Source organism: Electrophorus electricus, chromosome 14 (assembly GCF_013358815.1).
Source record: "Electrophorus electricus isolate fEleEle1 chromosome 14, fEleEle1.pri, whole genome shotgun sequence".
In the NCBI taxonomy this organism is placed as follows: domain Eukaryota; kingdom Metazoa; phylum Chordata; class Actinopteri; order Gymnotiformes; family Gymnotidae; genus Electrophorus; species Electrophorus electricus.
This window is the reverse complement of record NC_049548.1, coordinates 12,919,261-12,947,220: the sequence shown is the minus strand read 5'-3', so window position 1 is coordinate 12,947,220 and position 27,960 is coordinate 12,919,261. Positions and strand designations below refer to the sequence as shown.

Genomic DNA, 27,960 nt, shown 5'->3' with positions numbered 1-27,960 from the left:
TAGGCACTACAGTTAAGAGTCATCACTGACAGGTTTCCACCACTAATCCTTATAAATAAGGTACTAGTAAAGTTGATAATAACGCAAATGTTTCCATGGTGGCACGTCAACAACTCAGATAGAATGAAACAGAATATAGTGTCTTGCTAAAACCTCTCTAATCCAAAAATATTAATGAGAAATATTCGGGAAACGTCCACTGATTTCCAAATATCTGTTACGTCATAAAGAGGCGTTGTCCATGCCGGAAGTGCAGGTGCAGTCGTAAATAACCATTTCTTGCTCTCCGCAAATTTGTTGGAAGGAAAGGAGCTCACCTTGTGAATGCTCAGGAAACAGGTGGAAACACGATGTCCCTTAACCATAATCATTCAGAATCCGGAGGTGTCATCATCAACAACAGTGAGAGGTAAAGTTATCATCGTTGACAGTCTGCATTCACATAACTTAATGTTATCTAGGCTAGCTAGCTATAGCAAGCAAGTCAACGCAGAATAGCTAGTTAGGTAATCTCACCTAACCTAACTAAGTTAACCTAGCTAGCTAGGTCATTTAAATTGACTTCAACGATTTTTTGCTTAACTGAAAACCCTGACATTGTTACAGCTGATAGACTTTTCGCTCTGTGCAAATAGTGATCCATGTCCTGTGTCTCGTAATAAAATATCGGCTTGCATTTGCTGGCCATGTAATGGCTAGCTAGCTGATTAAATTAAGTACTATTATATGAGCTGTTTATTTGACAACTTGGCTAGTTGACTAACGTTACATACATTTTGTGTGTAATGTTACTCTAGCTGACATAGGTGGGTAAACTGAATGGTTAACGCTAGCTACAGAACTTTGTAACCAGTACAGACGTTGGTGTTATCGGGCCTAATTGGGCCATACAGTGGGAACCAGTGGATCGGGATATGTATTATTAATACACATTATTTATTTAATTATAATACAATATGTATTATGTTTTATTTTTGATGCTCTACCATTTTGTGTCCCTTTGATATCAAAGCAAGTTTTGAACTTGGGAATATGTGATCATGATATGCCCATGAATAGACTGGGTTTCTCCATAGTGTCTTGATGTCCTATGAAAATGTGGAGCTGGCATTCAGTGATGCAGACCACTTACCGGAGGCTTTTAGGAAGACCAGAAAGGGGAGCATCTATCTTACGCCATACAGGGTGAGTGTGACAAGATTGCAAGAAAGGGGAGACCTTATGGAGATGATCTTTCTGACCAGTACAACACATGACTTACTTATGCAAATGTTAAAAGTGCAGTTCTGCTTGAACAGGATACTTGGGGGGGGGGGGGGGGGGTAACCATGCTCCCCTGTACTAGCTGTCTGCTTGGTACAAATGTCAAACCTTTTTTAGTAAACTGCTTATGTATTTATAAGGTATTATTTTGGTAGTGCTTTATTTTTTCCTGGAGACCTGAATGGATGTAATGGCTACAGGAATCCTTACAATGGCTCTAACTGAAATGATACAGGACCCGTCACTGGTCGTCCATTGGCCACACAATTCGTAAACGTCTCACCAGAAACATTCTCCATATATAGCCAATGTTCCTTCCTTCTATGTCGAGAGCAAGTATCACTGTGTTCTAAATGAAAGAAAGGATTTCTTATCAGGCCCAGACGTAGGCATAGGTGATACTGGTATCCTGATTATTAACATTCATTAGTCTTAATCATTACTCCAAAAATTGGTCATTGATGAGGACTTAAGTGTTTACATTTTTTTTTTTTTATCAGCTTATCTTCGTGGCAAAGGGGAAGGATGTTCTGCAGTCCTTTATGATTGCCATTCTACTTGATGAAGGGTGTGAGGTCAAACAACCTGTCCTTGGAGCCAACTACATAAAGGGCACAGTGACTGCTGAGCCAGGGGGTACGAGCTTCACTCTCCTCGTTAATGAAGAGAGACTCATGACACTTGTTTTACTGCACTTTAGTGCAGGATTCTAACAAAAAGCCCAAAGATGTTCTTTACTAACCAGATTATGTTCTCTAGGACTAAGCCCTGTGATGAACTTGAGCTGAGCGGTTTAATGAACTTTAGCTGTGAACAACCATACCTGGCCGTGTATAGATATCTTTATTGTTGCCTGAAGTGATTGTAGAACACATTAGTAAAATCGTTGGTTGTCACTTTGTTTTGTAGGTGGTTGGGAGGGGTCTGCAACCTTCAAGATGCTCTTCATCTCTGGTGGAGCAATTGAGTTTGGACAGTACATGCTACAGGTGGCAGCCCAGGGTAAATTCACCAACCCCTTCTTGTTTTCTGTCACTGGGGGGGTGGGGCTTTGGGGTATGTCTACCAGCAAAGACTACAGATTCCAAGCATATTGTTTGTGGTTATTCGGATTCCGGAGGGGTTCCGAAAAAAAAAACAACAGTGCATCAAATGTAATGTGTTTGATTCAGAATTGTTTTTTGTTTTTGCTCCTAGCCTCCAGAGGCCAGCCTGTGACCGGTGATTTTGGGTGTCCGTACATGGCTAATGGAGCATATGTGTACCCTTCCCCACCTCCAGCTAATGGCATCTACACCACTGGACCCCCTCCTCCTGGATACTCCTTTCCTGGACCCCCTGCTCCAGGTGATGCGCTGGGGGTGATTGATTAATTGTGAATTGCAATTTGGCTGAGGCGTGGACACAAGCTGAGCTTGTGAAGAGTGTATTATCAGAATAAGGTTGCACTCATATCATATGTGCATTCTGTTCCTCATAAGTTTTGGGACCCATCTACTTACTTAAATTAATGTAAATAAAAAAAATATGTTGACTCAAATGAACTGTGCTATAAGTGGACCCTGCATGGCAGCAAAGCGTATACACCGACTACTGTCATGCACTGTTTAGCCTTAGATAAACAACCAGATGTTCTCAGTCCATTCTGTCATTGTCAGTCTTGAGATGCAAAGTTAAAAATTGATACTCTGGCCTACCCATTTTATGACCTGCATATGGGCTTTTACACAAAAGTGTCCCTTTTTTGTTTCTTGCCCAGGTGTGTTCTACCCCAATCCACCCGGTGCTGCAGCATACATGCCCCCTCCACCCTATTCTGCCTCTGTGGCCCAAGCTCCGCTTGATCCAGACCTTCCCCGGACACCTGCAGGTCAGGACCACAGCCCAGCAACATAATTATCATAATCACGATTCCAATGATCTCCCAGGAATAGTGCTTAAAAAAGATCAGCTTTGGCTAGCTACTTCAGAGAGAGCATGATGTGCTGTGATGTGATGTGCAGATACTGCAGATATACAGAGATGTACAGTTCGGTAGAGCATGAATGAATGGTGCTTTATTAGGGGTAATGTAGTTGATCATGTCTCTCTGTCTGTCTCTCAGCGGAGGCGAAGGCTGCAGAAGCAGCAGCCAGTGCCAGCACTTCCTCTTTCCCACCGACTCGCGTTTACCTGCCAGAAGTGAGTTGATCTCCATTAACCCACATGAACCAAATAACCTCTTTTACACTCATTTACTACCAAACACCCATCGGATGCTCCCGCCCAACCAACCCCCCCAGCAGGTTCACATACCTATTGTTTCCCTACACTGCTTGCAGCTACGTCTGTGCCTCAGAGCATAGCTATGAGTCTCCCAGGAACACATTCAGCACACCTGCTCAAAGTCGCTTTACGCAAAGCTTTGGATGCTGCATGGACAGATAATAATTGGATGTGTATATCTTCTACATTACAGGACAAGCCCCCACCTTACTCACCACCGGAAGACAAAAAGCAGCAGTAAAGGTCTGAGGACAGCAGTTCCACAGCCAGACCCCAAGTCTTCTCTCTCTTGCCTGTGTTCCCAACAGCAGCATTTCATTTCATTTCATTAGTCCGACTAACCGTGTCCTCCTGTAAGGCTGCATGCAGTAGTGAAAGTCTCCAGCAAGTAGCAGTAAATGCTGTACCCTGGCAGAATTGGGGAAGGAGAGGATAAATGGCACAACTGTTTTTGATTTCATACTGAATGAGAAGTAAAATATTAGCTAGGGTTGTTAGCAAAAGGAGTTTAGAATTTGTTAATATTTTCTGTACTTGTAAAGATGTAACTACATAGAAATAGCTACATACAAATTGCTGTATAGAAGCAATTGACTTATGTAAATTGCAATGTTCATTTATTTAATGCAAATGGGCTAGTTTGAGCTGGTGTGTGCTGTGCTAAATAGAAAGGACCATGATTATCTGAGAGAATGGGAACGGTGAGCTTGGATATGCAGTATAACACTATTACTGTGTATTCGCGTATTAGCTCAGTCATTTCATTGTCATACTTGGAGTCGTCCTCATTATTCCCGTTTCCGGAACATGTTGTAACTTCAAGGTACCTTGACCAAAGCACCACATACTGTGCACATCACCTGTGGATCTGCTTTCCCTCGTGATCTGTGGTCCCGCTGCACTTGTGACTACTGCCGTTCTCTCTCGAAGCATCTCTCTAGCCCTGGAGCATGGCGCAAACTAACATAGCACTTTAACTCTCGTCATGCCAGTACAATCCCCCAGCACCACCCTTTTGGCTGCAAGTACTATTTATTATTGAGCATAGTAATTAATTAACTACTAATTATTTAATTACAAGTAATTATAAGTAATTAATTACTTAATTTATATGACTGAAGAAATGTAAAACCATTTCAGAAGCATGGTCTCAGCTGCAATGTCCAACATGTAATGTATTTTATTAAAGATGTACTAGTTGAAAGTTGAAAGATTTATTTGAGGGATTTTTTATTTTTATTTTTTTAAAAACAAACACTTCAAAATATGGTTCTGTACATTCAGCATTCACCCTGCCCTTAATGAACTGATAGAGTAATGAAAACTGTATTGCACTAACAGATCATCCTCTAGTGTGAGTCCTTTCCTTCTCTCCCTGTGATGGACTAACAGTGGGTGAGGGACAGCAGTCTGCGTTTTGTTCTTTATCCAGTATAACCATTCTAAGAGCACATGGTTCAAAACTTATCTTTTTCAGCCTTTTGACTTCTGTCTAGAAGAATCAAGAGATTAAACATCTGTACCATTACTCAAACAATCCAGCTTGTTCACAGTTCTAAAATAAATAAATTCAAGATGGCACATTGTGTGCTTTAAATGTGTTCCACTTTCTGACTCAAAGCAGAGCAATTGATGTAAAGAGAATTTGGGTGGGGTTCAAACCGCACATCTTATTGATACAACTTGTTTAAAAAATGTTGATTTATAAGTAACCATTTAAGACAGGTAGTGGAAAGGCTAGTGCCAAAATAATGTGCAAGAAAATTGTCTACAGATCAGGAGGGTGTAATGCATTTGAACACCACACAGAGAAAAGACAGTGTGTGACAGTCTTGAGTTGAACTCTTAACAAAATGAATCCATCTCATAACATAAGTTACATTTGCTTAAAATCAAACTTAAAATCAAAGAAAATTGTTTTATTCCTAAAATCCATTTTATACACCCAAATACATTTGGGGCCAGTTTAGTCTAAGCCTATGCTTAGAGAAAATATGAAACCCAGTTCTGATTCAGTGTTGGCACTGCAATTTAGTCCAAGACTAGGCTCAATCCATGGCTGGAAAACCAACCCTTGGCATTTCCCATAAAACACCTCTTTCAGTTCAGTACTCTATAAAAGTCTTTCAAAAAAGGTTCCTATGGACCTAGCTCCAAGGAACACAGTCTTAAACCATTCTTTAAACACCTAGATATACAATTGTGCCAAGCTGCATGACAATAAGGTAATTTACAAAACAGACCTACACAAAATTACTACCACCGTTAATCTAACATAGCTTGTAACGAATACAATACAATTTCCGTTCTATGGAATTCAAAAGTGCTTTGAGAATTCGAAATACTTTACTCTACTGGAAAAAAAGTAATGTTCAGTGTCTTGATAAGTCAGATTTCAAACTCAATTTATAATTACAAGACAAATAAAATACATTGCTAATTCCTCCCAACCACTCTTACTATATCCATTGGTGGTAGTGTATCAGGAATTGAGCTGACAGCTTGAATTTCTCAGCTTCTAAAATGTAATAAAATATCACTGAAACTAGAAGATCATGGAGTGTCATGGAAACTCAAAAGTAGAAATTATTTGAGTATATGAGACTTCTTAGGCTCTCCATTTAATAACACAGTGCCTCAGTTTTCACCTTTCTAGTGAAAGGGTCTGTGGGAGATGTTCATTATGGAGTTGTCTAGTTCTTGTCTGACACATCACCACTGGGCACAAATTAGTGCCAGAGTTCTAAACCACAACTATTAGAGGCCCTCCCCTGCAGAGTTGTATGTTTTCCCTGCACTAGAAAACGTGTCACTTTATGTAGCTAGTGTTTCATAATCTGCTACAAAATCATTTGTGTCAGAGAAAAGAGAACATTAACTGCCTGACATCAGATCATTATCAAGCTCTCTTTGAGCTAAATGTGTTTTCAGATGTAGTGCATTTAAGAACTGTGGTTTGAGGACTGTGGTTCAACAACCTTGCTGGAAAAAGTATTTTTTTGTCCTTTGAGGACTGTGGTTCAAGGAAGGTGGTTTAAACTTTGAGGACTGTGGTTCGACAGCCTTGCCAGAAAAGGTCTCGCGGTTCACGGTGGGCAGAGAGTAACACTAACCCCCTCTCCGATCCAACAGGCTGGGAACAGCTCGTCAGTGAACACGCAGTGGAAGGCATGTAGCCTCACCTGGCCCTCGCTGTAGTAGGTCAACGTACCGGACTCGTAGTCCAGCAGCATACCGATACGCAGCGGCTGGGACTGGCCCTGCATCTGGCCCAGCACGGGCTCCTTGTTACCAGCATGCCAGGCGCTCAGCTGCCGCTCGTCCAGCTGAAGGCTCCAGGACAGCTCGTTCATCCCCAGCATGCCCGTCCGTCCCTTCTCCTTGCGTGGGATGGCCTGGTACGTCACCCCCACGTATGCCCATGGCTTGGACACCTCCAGCTCCCAATAGTGGCGGCCGTGGGTGAACTTCTCAAAGCACAGCACCTGCCAGGTGTGGTCGAAGCGGGCCTCGTGAGCCGGGACAGGACGGGGCCCAGAGGTAAGGTGCTCCGCCCGACGGTTGCTCTGAGAGAGCAGGAGGTTAGCGTTGGCTGTGCGAGGGTCAAAGGTCAAGGAGCAACGGTCTGCGAAAAATAAAATAAAGATTATTCGTAACTGATATTTTATCAATCAGTGTTACAGTCATAAAATCAAGTTAGAGTGATTATTGTAAACTTTTTTAAATACAAGCGTGTTTACCTAGCTTGTTGTTTAATATTTGACTCCTCTTTGTTTAGCGTTTGTTGTTTCAATTTAATGGTGAACACATTAGAACTGGAGCACTTGACAGATGCTCTTATTATTCTAGATTGCTTATTATATTCTAGATTCACCCTTTAAAAGGCCAGATAAACCTCAGAATTATTCCTGTTTGTTTATGGTGTTAGTAATAGCACACAACTTTGATAACTAATAATACCTATGATAAAATAGATTATATGTAATATGACAAAAGTGAATTATTTACATGCACTAAGGCCTTCCTTTCCTGCTGTATAAGATGGCGTAGCAGGACTGGGTACTACAGCAAGCACTGGTCTTTTGTCCTGAGGTGAAGCTAAAACAAACACACAAACCCCAAAAGAGCAAGAACACAAATAGAATATCTATGTTTCACACACAAATCTAAAACAGCTCCTTTTTTGTTAATTTAGTTACCAAACTGACCTTCTTTGTTGTGCCCCACAGCTGCATAAACAGCTTTATCCAGGTCCTCACACACCATCTTAGAGATGCGAGACAGCACGTCTGTGACCGGAGCCAGTTTCTCCAATACGTTCACATTAACATCTACAGGAACCTCACCCATCTGAGGGACCTCTATCAGCATGGAATCCTATTCTCGAACACAGACACATATAACTAGCATGAATAATATGGCAACTCTTTATCTAAAACATTTTAAAATTTGCATCCAACATGATCCCAGGACCTTTACTATGTCAGAAATCTGTTAATCTCAATCATACTCAAAAGCCCATCATCTGTGAAGGTTCAAATGTGGCCCAAGGTGCACTGGCACAGAGACCTGTATAAGCTGGTGATGGGGGAGGGTGCAGAGGCCAGCGATCTGCTCCTCGAGCTCTGAGAGCTGCAGCGCCTTCTCCTGCAGGTCACGGAGGCGTGCCTCGGCCTGAGACAGCAGAGCTTCCTGCTGATGTGCCACAAAGCTCTCCGTCAACTCCTGCTTCTCCTCCAGCACCTTCAGCAGGTGTGAGAACTTCACGTTCACCCACTGCGACGTCTGCTGCAGAGACACCTGAGAAAGCAGCACCAGGGAGGCCAGGGAGAGAAGCACCAGCAGGGCATCACAACACAGATCTATGGCCCGGAATCATCATTCTGATACACGGTGACTCAGTGGGGTCATCCATTGGGCAGGATTTTAATGGGTTGAATGTGGTTCTGGTTTATAATGCTGTGCAACACAAGGCTGGGTTAAAATATCCTCTTATGATAAACTCAGTTTTGTTCAGTATTTTCTTCATAAGAGAGTTACACGGCTAAGGCTCTCACTGGGCTGTTTTCTTACCTTTGCTTTTGCAATGTTCTCTGTGAGCTCCAGAATGTTTTGCTCTGTATTCTCCCTGCACTTCCTGATCTCCAAGCTTTTCTTCTTCAGAACTGCCTGTCAAATCAGCACAAACACAGCAAACATTCCATACTTTGTATGTCATCAGGTAGAACTTTACAACACAATCTGACAAAATACTGAAAACATGAATATTGGATATAATATCTAAATACTTTAAACCAGGTACATCACATGATGATTAAGGCACAATGGTTTGAGTTAGAAACAATATCTTTACAGAAGTGTCTCAGGAATCATGGCTTCTTATTCCTTGGTCATAAGTCAGAGCTGTTGTGGACAAGCAGCAGAGTTTCTCTACAAAATGTTTACTAAGAACAGCCTTGCCATTATTTGAATGTTTTCATGTGGTCACAAATTTGGTCACAACTTGTAAGTGAACTACAAAAACAGGAGTGCAGCTTGTAAACTTCAACAGTTGAAACAGACGCAGGTGAGCGTTATTACTTCTCTGTTACTCCTCTCCTCTTCCACCAGGACCTTGTCGTGATTCTTGCATTCATTCATCGCGCACGCACAACAAACGCACATGCGCTCGTTCCTGCAGTACACGTCAAGGGGCTTCTGATGGCGCGCGCAGAGCAGCTCGGTGCCGACGTCGGCTCTTTCACACGGAGAACCGGCATCTTTCGGATCTCCGCCGCTGTCGGCGGCGGCTTCGCTCAAAACCGACAGGGACACGTTCCGCTTGAGCGAGGGTCTGGTGGGGAACTTCTCGTTGCAAACAGGGCAGTTGAATTCAACGTGTTGAGGTCTCCCCTTCTCTCTCTGATCCCAGTGCTTGGAGATGCAGTCCTTGCAGAAGGTGTGGCCGCATGGTATAGTCGCCGGGTATTTAAAACGCTCCAGGCAGATCGCACAGCATAAACTGTGCGCCTCCATGACACAAACACGTTAACCTGTCAAAAAGAAAACCATGCAGTAGACTAGGATGATAGCTAATGTTTGCCACAAATTGGTACATGTCATATTGTTTAAGGGTTGCTGAGGCGTAGTGCATTTAAATACGACACTGTGAAAAGAAAAACAAAGCAATATTTATACTCCTAACTCGATATTTAACCAGCTAGCAAACAAAATGTGAGCGACCATTATGGCCTGACAGCTAGCTAGCTAACTTAGCTACGCTACCATCAAAACATACTACTAGATAGTTGCATTTGTGTTAGTTACAATGAATGACACTGTCGCAAAGGGCATTAACTCCATGTTTTAACCTAGCGTCAAATTTGACATGTTCCCGCGATAATAACGTATGACTTACTTACCACGCTCTGCTGAAAGATGATGTGATGTAACCTATCCGAAAGCTATTCGAATTCCTCTTAAGCAGAACTTCACAGTGTACAGCGAGAGTAGTTGTGACGTTTCAAGCATAAATATTTTACGTGTGTGTGTGTTTACGTCACAAATAGCATACGTATATGTGTTTACGTCACAAATAGCATACGTATATGTGTTTACGTGTACTGCGGAAGCAGCTGTGACACTCAAAGCACAAGCACGCACACGTACTCACGTCACTCTTTTTTGTATTCCAAAATGGCGTTAGGCAGGGTGGTGAGACGCGTGTTGCGTATCGGGACAGCTTTGAGGGTCAAAACCAGTGCAAGGCTTTTTAAAACAGAAGGCAAGCGATTTATTTATTTATTTACGTTTTTGTGGTCTCCGTTCACATTTGCTTTGTCTGTGATTTAATCTACGAAGCTTCGATATCTCAAACTTCACATATGCATGTCCGGTGATTAGCTAGTCTGTCCAAGAAGTAGCTGACATTAACTTCTTAATGGCATTTTTTTTTTTTATTCCAGCACATTTAGGTGTATTATGTCGACGGGCTGCACCTCTGGGTCCAATGCCCAACGCAGGCATAGACTTGGAGAACCTGGAGTCGCTGGAGAAATATCGCAGCTACACACGTTATGTCCAAGTGGCAGAGAAGACTAATAATAAAGAGGTTTGGTGGAAGACGTACAGGAAATACACAGAGACAGAACATGACCATGGTACATGCGACATCTATATTGGTATATAAAGACTCGGCCTTGACGTCCTGGACGTGAATGTAGCATAAAGCCTTGATCTCAAATGGTCTGCTCGCTTACTCATTCACTAACTGCATAGGCACTTCTGCATGTAGTGTACCTCATAATAAGAACTGCATGTGTACAACTTGTCCAGAATGCAGCAGCATGACTGGTTTTCAGTCTTCCGAAGTTCACACATTACTCCACTGCTGCGCTCCCTTCATTGGCTCCCTGTAGCTGCACGCATCAGATTTAAAACCTTGATGCTTGCCTACAAAGCCAAAAATGGACCAGCCCCTTCATACATGAGGTCAATGGTCAAAGCCCGTTCCGTACTTCGAACCTCAAGTACGGCTTGGCTTGAAATACCTTGCTTCAGGTCTCATGGACGACAAGCATTAAGGCTATTTTCTGTCCTGGCTCCAAGATGGTGGAATGAACTCCCACTTTCTGTCCGGACAGCAGAGTCCCTTTTAGTCTTCAAATGCAGTCTATTTGCAGAATATTTCAAGGACAACTGACACTGCTCCCATATTGACTGACTAATTTATTACATGCTGTAGGGTATTAGTTTATGTTCTTTAACAAACTCTAGCACTTATTGATTATAACACTTATCATTGTTTAAGATGGACCTTATGTATTTTGCACTTCTAGGTATCAGCATTCATCCCTGTATTCTAGTTTATTGGTATGTTTGATTCTAACCTACTGTACTGTACTAGGATATATTCTATGAGTAAATGACAAAGCACTTTTGTAAGTCGCTCTGGATAAGAGCATCTGCTAAATGCTGTAAATGTGTACAGGTCTTAAGGATGAGGCAGATTTTGAGCCAGTGAACATCGGGCTGCCTCACTGTCGGCCTTCCAGAAAAGTGGAAGTTAAAGAGAGGATAAGGGTGACGAAGCAAAACAAAAACAACTCCGACCTGGAGAGGGCTACCCGCCTGCGCACCTGTATGTCATGCTTCCATTGTCCCACAGTTTCATCTGAGCCTGCTACAATATGCATAATGCTATTATATAAATCAGGTTTTTTTACATTCACCTGCATGCACATCGTGACCTTGGATTCCACCCCTCACCCTTCCCATTCTAGTTCGCATTCCCTTGGACAGAGTGAAGGCAGAATGGGAGAAAACAAACGGGCCACATCACATTCAGAGGCTGGCAGAACACTACGGAATCTACCAGGATCTTTTCCCCATGGCTTACTTTGTGCCAAGAGTCATGCTGAGGGTGGCATATGGAGATGACAGTAGTGCCATGGTGCATTATGGCAACCATTTATCACCTAGTCAGGTGCGATAATCTCTGGTAATCTGAGATACTCAGTTACTTCATCTATGATAATCATCTTGTCACAGGTGCTGTTTGGAATTCAGTGAATAAGCTTTCACCCACACCACCACTGACTTTTTGTAATCATGTTTCAGGCATCGTTAGCACCTCACGTAAGCTTTGAGGCAGAAGAGAATTCTCTCTGGACATTGCTCCTGACAAGCCCAGGTACCAATAAAATACCTGGAATTAAAGACAGAAGGTCAAAGGTTCAAAGTTGTTTTGGTACTGCTCAAAAAGCAGATTTTTGAACTGTTATTTAATGTATATCAGGGAGTGATCTCAGTTGTTTTCTCCTACTGTCTGTGTTAGTTTAAAATGAAAGTTTTGAGAAAGTGATAACTGCCTGTTTGGTCAGGGTTTTCCCCCATATTCTAATCTGGACAAATTATGTAGACAGTCCTTGTCAGTTTCAAAGTACACCACAAGATGGCAATATAAGAGCTTTGGAGAAAGTTTTAACAAATGGAAACATTGTCCTGAGTTTTAATGGGTATTTAATTGACTCAAATGTCCATGTTTTCTCAGATGAGCATTTACAGGATAGTGAGCAAGAATATGTTCATTGGCTAGTGTGAGTATTCAAACTGGAATAGCTTTTCACATAGCAAAGGTTGTCTATTTGAGAATTGTTCTGCATATTACTACATATCGAGTGTTCTTTACCAGTGATGTAGATAAATGTTTTTATTTTCACAGAGGAAATATTCCAGGAAATGCGGTACATTCTGGACAGGAAGTGTGTCAATACATTGCACCATTTCCCACCAAGGGAACTGGTTACCACAGATACATCTTCCTCCTGTTTAAGCAGGAAGTACTTGTTGACTTCAGCAGTGATCTCCTGCCTTCTCCCTGGTGAGCTAATAAAGCCAGTGCACTAAATTGGCCTCCTTATAAAGCTCCTCTTTAATGCTGCTTTTGTGTCATTACTGTGTTGAATTTATATGCAATTTCAGGAATATTAAATAGACAGCTATATAGAGCTGTCTGCATTGAGTTTTATGTCAATCATATTTGTAATATATGATCTTATTTGAACTGTTATGCACAACCCCTGTAGTGTTTCTACAAAATAATTGTGTTGAATCCATCATGTATATCTTGTATCAAAAGTATTTGCAGTTGAAAATGTCCTCAGCATTTGGTTTGTGTGTGTGGGGGGGCGTGTGTTATAGTTACAGTCTAAAGAAGCGAAGCTTTAAGACACTGGAATTCTACAGGAAACATGAAGACCTGATCACCCCTGCTGGACTGGCTTTCTTTCAGAGCCAGTGGGACAGCTCTGTCAGTGACGCCTTTCTCACACGGTTCAGTAAGTCACAAAATAAGCACAGTAGCTTGCACACACACGTAAACACACACACACACACAGCTGTCTGTCATCTAATGCTGATAGACTTAGACTTGCCAGTCTAATATTTGAAAACGATTAGCTTGGTTCGGTTTTTCACACTGATCCATTTAAAATCTTTGCCTCTGCTAATGGATTTTATATTGCAAATATGCCAGTATTTTTCAACAGTCCTGGTCAGTGTCAGACAAGCACAAAATGTTTACCATTCTTTTAACCTAAGAGGCAGTGATATCAGTACAAAATAATTTTATGCTTGTTAATGCCTGTCTTGCATTAAGCCAAAAATTAGTATCTTTTGTTTGGGAAATGTGAGACATGTATTAACAATATTTTAAAACTTGCAATCGCTACAGATTTATGTTCGAATCAAGTAAGAGCACACCCACTTGTGCTTGCTTAGTCTGGATTCACAATCCTTGCTATAGAGATGAGCTTTGCTCAATAGTTTTTCATATCTCGTAACCAAGTAACCGTCATATGAACCGGAATAGAAAAATAAAAATTAAAGGTGCCAAAAATGAATGTTTAGTGTCTCCCTGAACAAGTGTGCGTAATATTGGCCTCCCTGCACTGTTGCAGTTGTTAGATGTTCGCACAGATTTATGACATAGTGAAATAAGTTCTTTCCAAGATGTCCAGGCTAGAAATTGGAGCCCACAGTAATGATGTGTTTTACATCTACAGATATGAGGGAGCCAGTGTTTGAATATGATAGACCTCCTGTGTACCACCCACCGCAGAAAAAATACCCTCACGGACAGCCACTCAGATATTTGGATCGCTACAGGGGAGGAAAAGAACATACCTATGGCATTTACTAAACATGAACACACATTTGTAAAAATGTTTTGTTGTAAATATAAATCTGATCCAGTGAAATTCTCAGTGTATGTGATTTCATAATGCAGATACATACAGCAATATGTGGTAATTAGATGTGAAGGTTTACAATCTCTGCAAAAACCTAAGCAAACACGACAGCTATCTCTCGCGTGCATGCATAGCGTTAAGGCTTGATCTACGCTTCAGAAGAATACTGTTTTTTTTTTCCTGCATGTCTTGTTGCTCTATAAAGCAAAACTTATTTTAGATCATTTGGTCCAACTTGATTTTACTCTTAACTTTTCTTAGACTCTGATGGGGGGTGGTGTGGGGGGGGGAGAACATGAATGTGATCCATCGTGTGATGTGGGGAGAGAAGCCATTTCTATAATTAATGAACAGGTTATTTTGCATCAACGGTACAAGTGTAATGACACATACACTTGTTTTTTTTCCTAGTCATGCATCGACCTTCATCGTGTTCAGCTAATCATCTCACTCCCTATCAAGCTCTTTCAATAATTTACACGCACAGAGGAGCCAGATTGTGTTACACAGCCACTTATGTCACAGACTTCTGTTATTATCAAAATTGTGTGTGTGGGGGGTGTAATTTAGGATAGATGTGTGTAGATGGAAATTAATCTTTTAAGTGTTTCTTACCACAGATCACCTGATGATATTATGATATTGAGTTACTTGAGGTTGAATCAGGTGTTTGAGTAAAAACATTCACAGGATATTAACTTTGGATGCCCTGGCTACATACAAACTAGAAATACCCCAAAATCTTCAGGAAAATAACAAACCGACATGTGCACAGGATCACCACGTAAGCACCATGGCAATCATTTATGAATATGCCAGACATGACAGTATGACAGTCAATGTGTTCTTTGGCAAACTGTAACCTTTTACAAGCACTAACCTCACCAATCATATTAAAGGGCTGATACATATTCAATCCACTTTTGTTCACAAGATGAATCCCAATGGTTAAAAACAAACACACCAAGAAAAAAGACCTGTCATTTTATCATTTTAGACAAGCCCGAAAGGGTGTGACGGAAGCCAACTGCTTTATTTTGGGATTTTCAGGTCCATATATATATATATATATATATATATCCATATATAATACACACACGCACATATACATGTATAGTGCGCGTCTATATATATATATCTATATATATGCATATATCTATATATATATAATCTATCTATCTATCTATCTATCTATCTATCTATCTATCTATCTATCTATCTATCTATCTATCTATATCTCTTACCCTGTAAATTTGTATGTTACTTCTCCCCTGTAGACGTGACAGTAGTTACACAGCTGCTTTTGGTTTAGGTGTTATTTATGCTTTCCATTATCTGTACCCAGACACATGCCATGACAGATTCTTTCAGTTATAGTTTTCATTTGACTGGCTCAGAACAGTTCAGGATAAGCCAGATGAGAGATTTTCTCACACTGCTGAGGGTTGACTTCCTAACAACCCATCATGTAGTGTCAAACCCATCACGCGATCAAGCTGGAACAAATGTGAAAGGCGGAAAGAATTGGGAACACTAGAGGGTGTATGCATACACATTTTATTTAGACACTTCTCATGTTGTTAAAAGAACATAATGCTATGTATTGATGTAATGATTTGTTCATGTCTGTCATGCTTCTTCAGCAGTGTACCTAATCCTGGAGAAATGGATGCCATTGGGGCTCGAAAAGCAGAGCTGAGACCATCTGCAGAACACTGTCATCAGTGAGCTGCAGTGCTGTACTCGGTTAGGGGTTTTGCTGTTCTAATGCATCTGCTTTAATCCATAAAGTTAGCCTCATCAGTTTAATCAGTTGTGACCAGTTTATTCTGTCAACGTGTAAAGGCAGAGAAAACACTGAACTGGTCTTTAGCTTTGAGGGTGACCATTCCTGTGATAAATAAGGACCTTGCTTCACAGATGTGCAAACCACAGGATGACTTAAAAAAACTAGACAATTTTAAAATTTTGTGGGAAGCCTTGACAGTCAGACGAATTAAGTACAGAGGCTATTTGACAATGTGCTCTGAAAGTGTAATGGATTTTACTATTAACTGGTTTTGTCTTACACTGGTCTTTTAAATGTTTATCAACATATAATGTTGGTGGTACATGTCAGATTGTTTGACACAGGACTGATAACCTGATGAGTAGTTCATAAGGCCAGTCCTGTAGACTTGGAGGGGTCCTGTAGATCCACCTTGTTCTGCACGTTAATATTTTTACTCGAGTTTTTCAGGCACTGAATAAAGCACTTAAGGAGAGGGAAAGGGCATGGTAGTCAATCCCCAGGACTAATACTGGGAGTCGGTGTAAGACATGGACATGCTCCTAATCTGACTTGTGGTTATGTGCCTCAAATGCCCTGTAGTTCAGCCTTCAAGGATTCTTGCAGGATTCTTGAAGGCATGATCAGGACCAGGCTACTGCTAGCATCTCTTCCACATCGAGAAGCTTCTCCCTGGGCTTTCCAAAGCTTCTCCCCTCCGCCTCCTCAGAGTTTATTTTCTCCCACTCAGAGAAGGATACTTCTCTCACTCCTGGGAATACAAATACACAGAGATACATCAGCAAATGAACAGACATGTCTGATTTGACAAACCTTGTGTACTTTACTGGAATTTTGACTTCTCTCTCTCTTCTCTCTCTCTCTTCTCTCTCTCACTCTCTCTCTCATCTCTCGAGGAACATCTTTGTTCAGATTGAAAAAAGGAGTCTCTCTAGGCTATTACTCTCTTCCACGTCACCTCTCTTGCTATGGTTCTCAGGGATTGTAAAAATTCAGTTTATTAAGTACTGTTGTGTGCATGTGTGTAGTTGTACCATATTTATATGTATGTTTGGTGTGTTTTTTGCACTTTTATTCATTCATGTATACCTGTTAGTGTATGAGTGTTTTACCTCGTGCCTTCAGTAAGGCTGTTATATCTTGAGCACCAGGTTTGTGGATGGACATGTCCAGTGTTCCTGCCTCCAGGTCATTCAGTATAATTCTTGCTGTATCAAAACTGTCATCATAGTGGTGGCAATCACACCAGTTGGACCACGCTTTAACCAGCCACTGCAGTACAGCCCTGTACACCATCAAGAACCCATGGAAAACAGATGTATACCAAAAACACACCATTTACAAAGACACAGCAACACTTTCTGTCCTCTTACCCGCTGTACCCTGCACTCTGCCAAGTTGTCTGCACTATGGCTCTGCGTGGGTCAAGGGCACGGCTGGGTCGATAGGTAGACTCTTGTAGCCAATACTGCAGATAACCATCCACCACTCAGGTTCTGTATGGATGGCCTGTGGTATTGCCTGAGCCCCCTCCCCTGAGCCCTGTGAAAAGACACAGGAGAAGCCCTTCATCCAGCAAGCCCAGATCTACACTTCAAAATCATCTTGATAGATTTAAGAGAATTGTGTGCCTCACAAAGCAAACATGTTCTTTTTCAGAGAGAGGCTGTCTAAGCTGTCTACTCACAGCTTGTAAATAGCCACGCTTAAACTTTGAAACTGACAGAGTATTATTCTGCTCCTCCTGTCAGGTTCATTGACCCCAGTATTGTCACCTAAAACGGAAGATACAGCTCGAAGGGGAAAAAACAAAACAATAGACTTTGTCTACTTTAATTCACTCCTTTCTATCAATTTTTTACATAGTTACAGGGATTTTCATAGTAACTGGAATCATTTAGGTTTGCCTTGAGCTGAATGCAAATGTGACTTTATCCATCTTAGCTCAGCGTGACTTCCTAGCCAACAGGAACCGGTGCATCAATGTGCTACTAGGCCACATAATATAAAGATAAAATCAGAAGTGCAACTAGAGGAACGTTTTGCTCACACTGGACTCTGAGCATCAGCATCAGCATCTCACTGATCAAAAATCATTGTGAGGGAAACATGCCTGCTAGACAGCACCCGTTTGTTTTTACAACAAAACAAACAAGGCTCAAACATCTAAAACCAACACACAGTTTGACTCAGCTAATACCTATTACAATGTTTAAGACTGAGACAAATCTATTATTTTTTCAAGACGGAAATAGTGAAAAACATTTCCAGTATCAAATGCTTTAGTTTTTGGTAGTGCACATTTGGACTCCAGTGTAATCACTGAAGAAACTTCTGGGGTATTCATGCAATTCTTGCATGAATTCCTTAAATCATGCAACAAGATTTGTTCATATTTTGGCTATTTTGACTGACTAGAAAGACTTTCCTCTGTACCACTGTGCCATCAGCTGCTATAGGCAATGATTCATTACTTCATATATAAAATCCAATATCAATAAATATCAAAGGGGTAGCTTTTTTAAGCATCCGTTTTAGTTCAATTTAACTCTCCTATGCAAGAGTTTTTACCTCAAGCTTCTTAACAGCCAAACGAATTCCTGCAACTCTTTTCCCATCAGCCCCTGGGAGCACCTTCACAGGACTTCGTAGGAAACGGAATCCCCATTGCTTGCTTACTTCCTGTCCACCATCCTCCATTTTCAATGTTTTTATCATGAGCTCTGTCAACCTTTTCCTTGGCCTTGGGAGGTCTATACATATAAACACATGCACCCACAAAGAAAGTAAACCACAATTAATGACCACTGTATTCTGTTGGATATATAATACCAGGAAACTGGTATATATTCAAAGATAACTGAATCTGCACTGTCTGATGCTTCAGATTGTGAAGTTTATTTGGAGCTTGTTTTCCATTTGTCTAACTTAATGAAACATCTCAGCTTCCCCAACTTTGAATCTTACCAAAACTACTATAGTCAAACCAATCCCATAGATACCTACATAGATTCCATAGACAGTGACCTAGGTAATTCCTTTTTATTTGGCTTTTACTTAGATCTTTGAGAAATTGTGATTCTCATTCAGTCTTGTATTTTGGCCCAAGCCAAAGACATTTTATTTCCTGGTTATTATTCTATGTCCATTGAAAGAGCAAAGAATAAAAAAAGATCACGTTCATATTTGACCTCGCCTGTTTCAAGAATTTTTTTCTACAGTTGCTGCCAAGCTTAAGTCATAAAAACTGACATTATTATTAGATAAGACAGACTATTAAAAAAATGAAGGTAATATGGCATTATGCTCAACATGGAGGATGTACTACAGGAAGTCTTGTTGCACAATACTTCGTAATGCTGGTGTTTCACAGAGGGGTTTTTGTTTTTTATTTAGTGTGCCAAGTATTTGATGTCAGCCCACCATTTACAGCTGTAACAGCTTCAACTTTTCTGGGAAGAATTCCCACAAGATTTGGGTGTTTTTGGGAATGTTTGACCATTCCCAAAAAGCAACCCCATACCATAATCTCCCCTCCTCCAAACTTTACACTTAGCACAATACAGTCCGATAAGTACTGTTCTACTGGCAACCGCCAAACCCAGACTTGTCCATCGGATTGCCAGATGGAGAAGCATGACTTGTCACTCCAGAGAACACGTCTCCACTGCTCTAGAGTCCAGTGGCAGCGTGCTTTACACCACTGCATCCGATACTTTGCATTGCGTTTGGTGATGCAAGACGTGGATGCAGCTGCTCGGCCATGGTAACCCATTCCATGAAGTTCTCTACACACTATTCTTGAGCTACTCTGAAGGCCACATGAAGTTTGGCGGTCTGTAGCGACTGACTCTGCAGAAAGTTGGCAACCTCTGCGCACTATGTGCCTCAGCATGCACTAAACTTGCTCTGTCATTTTACATGCCTACCACTTTATGGCCGAGTTGCTGTTTTTCCCAATCACTTCCACTTTGTTATAATACCACTGACAGTTGGCTGAGGAATATTTAGTAGCGAGGAAATTTCACGACTGGACTTGTTGCACAGGTGGCATCCTATCACGGTACCATGCTGGAATTCACTGAGCTCCTGAGAGCAACCCATTCTTTCACAAATGTCTGTAGAAGCAGTCTGCCTAGGTGCTTGGATTAATACACCAATGGCCATGGAAGTGATTGGAACACCTGAAATCAATGATTTGGGTAGGTAAGCGAATACTTTTGGCAACATAGCTGCAGATTACATGAAAACAGACTTCTGCTAACCCATCATATTCAAACACAGTCGCAAGCACAGATATAAATTGTTATCATTGTGATCCTTATGGGTTATTGATACATGATCTGTTTTCATTATCTTTTTGCAATTGAGCAGAAAATAGGTCCAGCTAGTTTGTTGTTATTAGCCATAATCACCATTTTATTAAATATTTTTGCCATTTTCTTATATAAAAGGGATTTTATCCCCGACAAATGCCCCATTTACCTTACGATTTGTTGAAATAACAATAATAAAAGTTCTTCAACAACCAACAGAACATCCTTCAAAACAAATGACCCAGAAATATGTTTTGCTGCTGGCAATATGATTTGCTGCTGGTATACAATGCACTGGATCTAAAGCACTTCATTCTTTAACCATTTCCAACATTAATCATAAACTCTTGGCAAACACACAAAATGCAGCCCCAAAACATTCCTGAATTGAAGTGCAAGGGGCCAGGGCAACTAATTCCAGTTGTAATGAGAAGGTAACATGGAGAATGGGTTTGTCTTTTAAATCAGCAAAAAGCACGCACGCACAAAAAATAACTTTTTGAAAGTCCATGAATTGGAAGTGTGCTTATTTTAAAATGCTATTCAGCTGCCTAATTCAAACCAGTCAGAAAACATTATTTATTACAGTGACACTGAACTTTCATGCTAGTCTTCATGTTACTTTAAACTCCAGTATTTTAACGATTAGACTTTTTACACACTAGCTTTTTTTACACAATAGCATACATTATTTATATGTATGTTTGTGTGTGTCTTTTTGCACTTTTATTCATTCATGTATACCTGTTAGTGTATGAGTGTTTTACCTCGTGCCTTCAGTAAGGCTGGGTCGATAGGTAGACTCTTGTAGCCAATACTGCAGATAACCATCCCACACTCCAGGTCCTCTGTATGGCCTGTGGGTATTGCCTGAGCCCCCTCCCCTGAGCCCTGTGAAAAGACACAGGAGAAAGCCCTTCATCCAGCAAGCCCAGATCATACACTTCAAAATCATCTTGATAGATATTTAAGAGAATTGTGTGCCTCACAAAGCAAACATGTTCTTTTTCAGAGAGAGGCTGTCTAAGCTGTCTACTCACAGCTTGTAAATAGCCACGCTTAAACTTTGAAACTGACAGAGTATTATTCTGCTCCTCCTGTCAGGTTCATTGACCCCAGTATTGTCACCTAAAACGGAAGATACAGCTCGAAGGGGAAAAAACAAAACAAAACAATAGACTTTGTCTACTTTAATTCACTCCTTTCTATCAATTTTTTACATAGTTACAGGGATTTTCATAGTACCTGGAATCATTTAGGTTTGCCTTGAGCTGAATGCAAATGTGACTTTATCCATCTTAGCTCAGCGTGACTTCCTAGCCAACAGGAACCAGTGCATCAATGTGCTACTAGGCCACATAATATAAAGATAAAATCAGAAGTGCAACTAGAGGAACGTTTTGCTCACACTGGACTCTGAGCATCAGCATCAGCATCTCACTGATCAAAAATCATTGTGAGGGAAACATGCCTGCTAGACAGCACCCGTTTGTTTTTACAACAAAACAAACAAGGCTCAAACATCTAAAACCAACACACAGTTTGACTCAGCTAATACCTATTACAATGTTTAAGACTGAGACAAATCTATTATTTTTTCAAGACGGAAATAGTGAAAAACATTTCCAGTATCAAATGCTTTAGTTTTTGGTAGTGCACATTTGGACTCCAGTGTAATCACTGAAGAAACTTCTGGGGTATTCATGCAATTCTTGCATGAATTCCTTAAATCATGCAACAAGATTTGTTCATATTTTGGCTATTTTGACTGACTAGAAAGACTTTCCTCTGTACCACTGTGCCATCAGCTGCCATAGGCAATGATTCATTACTTCATATATAAAATCCAATATCAATAAATATCAAAGGGGTAGCTTTTTTAAGCATCCGTTTTAGTTCAATTTAACTCTCCTATGCAAGAGTTTTTACCTCAAGCTTGTTAACAGCCAAACGAATTCCTGCAACTCTTTTCCCATCAGCCCCTGGGAGCACCTTCACAGGACTTCGTAGGAAACGGAATCCCCATTGCTTGCTTACTTCCTGTCCACCATCCTCCATTTTCAATGTTTTTATCATGAGCTCTGTCAACCTTTTCCTTGGCCTTGGGAGGTCTATACATATAAACACATGCACCCACAAAGAAAGTAAACCACAATTAATGACCACTGTATTCTGTTGGATATATAATACCAGGAAACTTTTGAACCTGATATACATACATGTGAGATCAGTTGAAACGGGGCATGTGTGCATATGCACACAGGAAGCTCTGAAAACCACAATCATGCTCTTGCCCTAGGTGAATCCCAGACAATTAACCTCAGCCTGCCAGTCTACTCTTGTGTAACATGCCTCTCATACTCTGATGACATTTCACTTTATACAATCACTGATACAGTACAACTGTATCGTCGTTTATAGTGTAATATAGTGAATGATACTAACAAGCCATGCTGTGGATGCAGTCTTATCTCCTTTTGTCACATCCACAACTTCCTACAGAATACACCTTTTGCTATAAAAAGTCTCTTTCACCTTCCAAAGATAACTGAATCTGCACTGTCTGATGCTTCAGATTGTGAGGTTTATTTGGAGCTTGTTTTCCATTTGTCTAACTTAATGAAACATCTCAGCTCAGCATTTGACATGTTCCCGCGATAATAACGTATAACTTACTTACCACGCTCTGCTGAAAGATGATGTGATGTAACCTATCCGAAAGCTATTCGAATTCCTCTTAAGCAGAACTTCACAGTGTACAGCGGGAGTAGCTGTGACGTTTCAAGCATAAATATTTTACGTGTGTGTTTACGTCACAAATAGCATACGTATATGTGTTTACGTCACAAATAGCATACGTATATGTGTTTACGTGTACTGCGGAAGCAGCTGTGACACTCCAAGCACAAGCACGCACACGTACTCACGTCACTCTTTTTTGTATTCCAAAATGGCTTTAGGCAGGGTGGTGAGACGCGTGTTGCGTATCGGGACAGCTTTGAGGGTCAAAACCACTGCAAGGCTTTTTAAAACAGAAGGCAAGCGATTTATTTATTTATTTACGTTTTTGTGGTCTCAGTTCACCTTTGCTTTGTCTGTGATTTAATCTACGAAGCTTCGATATCTCAAACTTCACATATGCATGTCCAGTGATTAGCTAGTCTGTCCAAGAAGTAGCTGACATTAACTTCTTAATGGCATTTTTTTTTATTCCAGCACATTTAGGTGTATTATGTCGACGGGCTGCACCTCTGGGTCCAATGCCCAACGCAGGCATAGACTTGGACAACCTGGAGTCACTGGAGAATTATCGCAGCTACACACTTTATATCCGAGTGGCAGAGAAGACTAATAATAAAGAGGTTTGGTGGAAGACGTACAGGAAATACAGATACAGAACATGACCATGGTACATGCGACATCTATATTGGTATATAAAGGCTCGGCCTTGACGTCCTGGACGTGAATGTAGCATAAAGACTTGATCTAAAATGGTCTGCTCGCTTACTCATTCACTAACTGCATAGGCAGTTCTGCATGTAGTGTGTGAATTCAGTCACAGTTAGTGTACCTCATAATAAGAACTGCATGTGTACAACTTGTCCAGAATGCAGCAGCACGACTGGTTTTCAGTCTTCCGAAGTTCACACATTACTCCACTGCTGCGCTCCCTTCATTGGCTCCCTGTAGCTGCACGCATCAGACTTAAAACCTTGATGCTTGCCTGCAAAGCCAAAAATGGACCAGCCCCTTCATACATGAGGTCAATGGTCAAAGCCCGTTCCGTACTTCGAACCTCAAGTACGGCTCGGCTTGAAATGCCTTGCTTCAGGTCTCATGGACGACAAGCATTAAGGCTATTTTCTGTCCTGGCTCCAAGATGGTGGAATGAACTCCCACTTTCTGTCCGGACAGCAGAGTCCCTTTTAGTCTTCAAATGCAGTCTATTTGCAGAATATTTCAAGGACAACTGACACTGCTCCCATATTGACTGACTAAATTATTACATGCTGTAGGGTATTAGTTTATGTTCTTTAACAAACTCTAGCACTTATTGATTATAACACTTATCATTGTTTAAGATGGACCTTATGTATTTTGCACTTCTAGGTATCAGCATTCATCCCTGTATTCTAGTTTATTGGTATGTTTGATTCTAACCTACTGTACTGTACTAGGATATATTCTATGAGTAAATGACAAAGCACTTTTGTAAGTCGCTCTGGATAAGAGCATCTGCTAAATGCTGTAAATGTGTACAGGTCTTAAGGATGAGGCAGATTTTGAGCCAGTGAACATCGGGCTGCCTCACTGTCGGCCTTCCAGAAAAGTGGAAGTTAAAGAGAGGATAAGGGTGACGAAGCAAAACAAAAACAACTCCGACCTGGAGAGGGCTACCCGCCTGCGCACCTGTATGTCATGCTTCCATTGTCCCACAGTTTCATCTGAGCCTGCTACAATATGCATAATGCTATTATATAAATCAGGTTTTTTTACATTCACCTGCATGCACATCGTGACCTTGGATTCCACCCCTCACCCTTCCCATTCTAGTTCGCATTCCCTTGGACAGAGTGAAGGCAGCATGGGAGAAAACAAACGGGCCACATCACATTCGGAGGCTGGCAGAACACTACGGAATCTACCAGGATCTTTTCCCCATGGCTTACTTTGTGCCAAGAGTCATGCTGAGGGTGGCATATGGAGATGACAGTAGTGCCATGGTGCATTATGGCAACCATTTATCACCTAGTCAGGTACGATAATCTCTGGTAATCTGAGATACTCAGTTACTTCATCTATGATAATCATCATCTTGTCACAGGTGCTGTTTGGAATTCAGTGAATAAGCTTTCACCCACACCACCACTGACTTTGTAATCATGTTTCAGGCATCATTAGCACCTCACGTAAGCTTTGAGGCAGAAGAGAATTCTCTCTGGACATTGCTCCTGACAAGCCCAGGTACCAATAAAATACCTGGAATTAAAGACAGAAGGTCAAAGGTTCAAAGTTGTTTTGGTACTGCTCAAAAAGCAGATTTTTGAACTGTTATTTAATGTATATCAGGGAGTGATCTCAGTTGTTTTCTCCTACTGTCTGTGTTAGTTTAAAATGAAAGTTTTGAGAAAGTGATAACTGCCTGTTTGGTCAGGGTTTTCCCCCATATTCTAATCTGGACAAATTATGTAGACAGTCCTTGTCAGTTTCAAAGTACACCACAAGATGGTAATATAAGAGCTTTGGAGAAAGTTTTAACAAATGGAAACATTGTCCTGAGTTTTAATGGGTATTTAATTGACTAAAATGTCCATGTTTTCTCAGATGAGCATTTACAGGATAGTGAGCAAGAATATGTTCATTGGCTAGTGTGAGTATTCAAACTGGAATAGCTTTTCACATAGCAAAGGTTGTCTATTTGAGAATTGTTCTGCATATTACTACATATCGAGTGTTCTTTACCAGTGATGTAGATAAATGTTTTTATTTTCACAGAGGAAATATTCCAGGAAATGCGGTACATTCTGGACAGGAAGTGTGTCAATACATTGCACCATTTCCCACCAAGGGAACTGGTTACCACAGATACATCTTCCTCCTGTTTAAGCAGGAAGTACTTGTTGACTTCAGCAGTGATCTCCTGCCTTCTCCCTGGTGAGCTAATAAAGCCAGTGCACTAAATTGGCCTCCTTATAAAGCTCCTCTGTTAATGCTGCTTTTGTGTCATTACTGTGTTGAATTTATATGCAATTTCAGGAATATTAAATAGACAGCTATATAGAGCTGTCTGCATTGAGTTTTATGTCAATCATATTTTGTAATATATGATCTTATTTGAACTGTTATGCACAACCCCTGTAGTGTTTCTACAAAATAATTGTGTTGAATCCATCATGTATATCTTGTATCAAAAGTATTTGCAGTTGAAAATGTCCTCAGCATTGGTTTGTGTGTGTGGGGGGGGCGTGTGTTATAGTTACAGTCTAAAGAAGCGAAGCTTTAAGACACTGGAATTCTACAGGAAACATGAAGACCTGATCACCCTGCTGGACTGGTTTTCTTTCAGAGCCAGTGGGACAGCTCTGTCAGTGACGCCTTTCTCACACGGTTCAGTAAGTCACAAAATAAGCACAGTAGCTTGCACACACACGTAAACACCACACACACACAGCTGTCTGTCATCTAATGCTGATAGACTTAGACTTGCCAGTCTAATATTTGAAAACGATTAGCTTGGTTCGGTTTTTCACACTGATCATTTAAAAATCTTTGCCTCTGCTAATGGATTTTATATTGCAAATATGCCAGTATTTTTCAACAGTCCTGGTCAGTGTCAGACAAGCACAAAATGTTTACCATTCTTTTAACCTAAGAGGCAGTGATATCAGTACAAAATAATTTTATGCTTGTTAATGCCTGTCTTGCATTAAGCCAAAATTAGTATCTTTTGTTGGGAAATGTGAGACATGTATTAACAATATTTTAAAACTTGCAATCGCTACAGATTTATGTTCGAATCAAGTAAGAGCACACCCACTTGTGCTTGCTTAGTCTGGATTCACAATCCTTGCTATAGAGATGAGCTTTGCTCAATAGTTTTTCATATCTCGTAACCAAGTAACCGTCATATGACCGGAATAGAAAAATAAAATTAAAGGTGCCAAAAATGAATGTTTAGTGTCTCCCTGAACAAGTGTGCGTAATATTGGCCTCCCTGCACTGTTGCAGTTGTTAGATGTTCGCACAGATTTATGACATAGTGAAATAAGTTCTTTCCAAGATGTCCAGGCTAGAAATTGGAGCCCACAGTAATGATGTGTTTTTACATCTACAGATATGAGGGAGCCAGTGTTTGAATATGATAGACCTCCTGTGTACCACCCACCGCAGAAAAAATACCCTCACGGACAGCCACTCAGATATTTGGATCGCTACAGGGGAGGAAAAGAACATACCTATGGCATTTACTAAACATGAACACACATTTGTAAAAATGTTTTGTTGTAAATATAAATCTGATCCAGTGAAATTCTCAGTGTATGTGATTTCATAATGCAGATACATACAGCAACTATGTGGTAATTAGATGTGAAGGTTTACAATCTCTGCAAAAACCTAAGCAAACACGACAGCTATCTCTCGCGTGCATGCATAGCGTTAAAGGCTTGATCTACGCTTCAGAAGAATACTGTTTTTTTTTCCTGCATGTCTTGTTGCTCTATAAAGCAAAAACTTATTTTAGGTCATTTGGTCCAACTTGATTTTACTCTTAACTTTTCTTAGACTTCTGATTGGGGGTGGGGTGGGGGGGGGGAGAACATGAATGTGATCCATCGTGTGATGTGGGGAGAGAAGCCATTTCTATAATTAATGAACAGGTTATTTTGCATCAACGGTACAAGTGTAATGACACATACACTTGTTTTTTTTCCTAGTCATGCATCGACCTTCATCGTGTTCAGCTAATCATCTCACTCCCTATCAAGCTCTTTCAATAATTTACACGCACAGAGGAGCCAGATTGTGTTACACAGCCACTTATGTCACAGACTTCTGTTATTATCAAAATTGTGTGTGTGGGGGGTGTAATTTAGGA

General features: G+C 40.8%; 4 protein-coding genes and 1 long non-coding RNA gene across 6 annotated transcripts; 3 read left to right on the top strand and 2 right to left on the bottom strand.

Moving 5' to 3' along the window:
* The first annotated feature begins 227 nt into the window (after window positions 1-227).
* Window positions 228-4,739, top strand: wbp2 (WW domain binding protein 2). The gene is made up of 8 exons (XM_027017484.2): window positions 228-409; window positions 1,077-1,185; window positions 1,764-1,899; window positions 2,173-2,265; window positions 2,461-2,610; window positions 3,023-3,133; window positions 3,368-3,444; window positions 3,722-4,739. The coding sequence occupies exons 1-8, from the start codon at window positions 351-353 to the stop codon at window positions 3,767-3,769; spliced, it is 783 nt and encodes a 260-aa protein (XP_026873285.2). The 5' UTR covers window positions 228-350; the 3' UTR covers window positions 3,770-4,739.
* trim65 (tripartite motif containing 65) lies at window positions 4,388-10,022 on the bottom strand. The gene is made up of 7 exons (XM_027017481.2): window positions 9,930-10,022; window positions 9,109-9,560; window positions 8,602-8,697; window positions 8,098-8,328; window positions 7,737-7,905; window positions 7,537-7,626; window positions 4,388-7,153 (listed from the first exon to the last, which is right to left on the bottom strand). The coding sequence occupies exons 2-7, from the start codon at window positions 9,541-9,543 to the stop codon at window positions 6,615-6,617; spliced, it is 1,560 nt and encodes a 519-aa protein (XP_026873282.2). The 5' UTR covers window positions 9,544-9,560; window positions 9,930-10,022; the 3' UTR covers window positions 4,388-6,614.
* A 149-nt stretch (window positions 10,023-10,171) lies between these two features.
* LOC113581975 (39S ribosomal protein L38, mitochondrial-like) lies at window positions 10,172-14,479 on the top strand. Of its 2 annotated transcripts, none has more exons than XM_027017482.2 (9): window positions 10,172-10,291; window positions 10,473-10,667; window positions 11,498-11,647; window positions 11,790-11,992; window positions 12,127-12,199; window positions 12,560-12,605; window positions 12,731-12,889; window positions 13,210-13,346; window positions 14,073-14,479. In XM_027017482.2, exons 1-9 carry the CDS (start codon window positions 10,204-10,206, stop codon window positions 14,207-14,209), a joined length of 1,188 nt encoding a protein of 395 aa, XP_026873283.2. In that variant the 5' UTR covers window positions 10,172-10,203; the 3' UTR covers window positions 14,210-14,479. The 2 variants fall into 2 exon arrangements, with proteins under 2 accessions (XP_026873283.2, XP_026873284.2); XM_027017483.2 differs by having other exon boundaries at window positions 10,473-10,688.
* A 6,687-nt stretch (window positions 14,480-21,166) lies between these two features.
* Window positions 21,167-23,226, bottom strand: LOC118242402. The gene is made up of 3 exons (XR_004776838.1): window positions 23,044-23,226; window positions 22,293-22,474; window positions 21,167-21,254 (listed from the first exon to the last, which is right to left on the bottom strand). It is a non-coding gene; the product is annotated as an uncharacterized LOC118242402 (long non-coding RNA).
* Window positions 23,227-23,295: 69 nt separating this feature from the next.
* Window positions 23,296-27,393, top strand: LOC118242401 (39S ribosomal protein L38, mitochondrial-like). Its single transcript, XM_035533333.1, is given in 10 exon segments — window positions 23,296-23,401; window positions 23,580-23,754; window positions 24,624-24,775; window positions 24,918-25,120; window positions 25,256-25,328; window positions 25,689-25,734; window positions 25,860-26,018; window positions 26,341-26,402; window positions 26,405-26,476; window positions 27,199-27,393. Coding segments are annotated over 10 exon segments (1,167 nt in total). The 5' UTR covers window positions 23,296-23,313; the 3' UTR covers window positions 27,336-27,393.
* The last annotated feature ends 567 nt before the right edge of the window (window positions 27,394-27,960 follow it).

What these genes read in the sequence shown, in the direction of transcription:
- wbp2 (XM_027017484.2), top strand. Translation starts at nt 351, where the DNA reads ATGTCCCTTAACCATAATCATTCAGAATCCGGAGGTGTCATCATCAAC. An exon ending in ATCATCAACAACAGTGAGAG is followed by an intron (nt 410 to 1,076) that starts GTAAAGTTATCA and finishes GTTTCTCCATAG; the next exon opens with TGTCTTGATGTCCTATGAAA. An exon ending in AGTGACTGCTGAGCCAGGGG is followed by an intron (nt 1,900 to 2,172) that starts GTACGAGCTTCA and finishes TTTGTTTTGTAG; the next exon opens with GTGGTTGGGAGGGGTCTGCA.
- trim65 (XM_027017481.2), bottom strand. Translation starts at nt 9,543, where the DNA reads ATGGAGGCGCACAGTTTATGCTGTGCGATCTGCCTGGAGCGTTTTAAA. An exon ending in AGGAGAGGAGTAACAGAGAA is followed by an intron (nt 8,698 to 9,108) that starts GTAATAACGCTC and finishes CTGATTTGACAG; the next exon opens with GCAGTTCTGAAGAAGAAAAG. An exon ending in TGTGGGGCACAACAAAGAAG is followed by an intron (nt 7,627 to 7,736) that starts GTCAGTTTGGTA and finishes TGTTTGTTTTAG; the next exon opens with CTTCACCTCAGGACAAAAGA.
- LOC113581975 (XM_027017483.2), top strand. Translation starts at nt 10,204, where the DNA reads ATGGCGTTAGGCAGGGTGGTGAGACGCGTGTTGCGTATCGGGACAGCT. An exon ending in GGCTACCCGCCTGCGCACCT is followed by an intron (nt 11,648 to 11,789) that starts GTATGTCATGCT and finishes TTCCCATTCTAG; the next exon opens with TTCGCATTCCCTTGGACAGA. An exon ending in GATCTCCTGCCTTCTCCCTG is followed by an intron (nt 12,890 to 13,209) that starts GTGAGCTAATAA and finishes CGTGTGTTATAG; the next exon opens with TTACAGTCTAAAGAAGCGAA.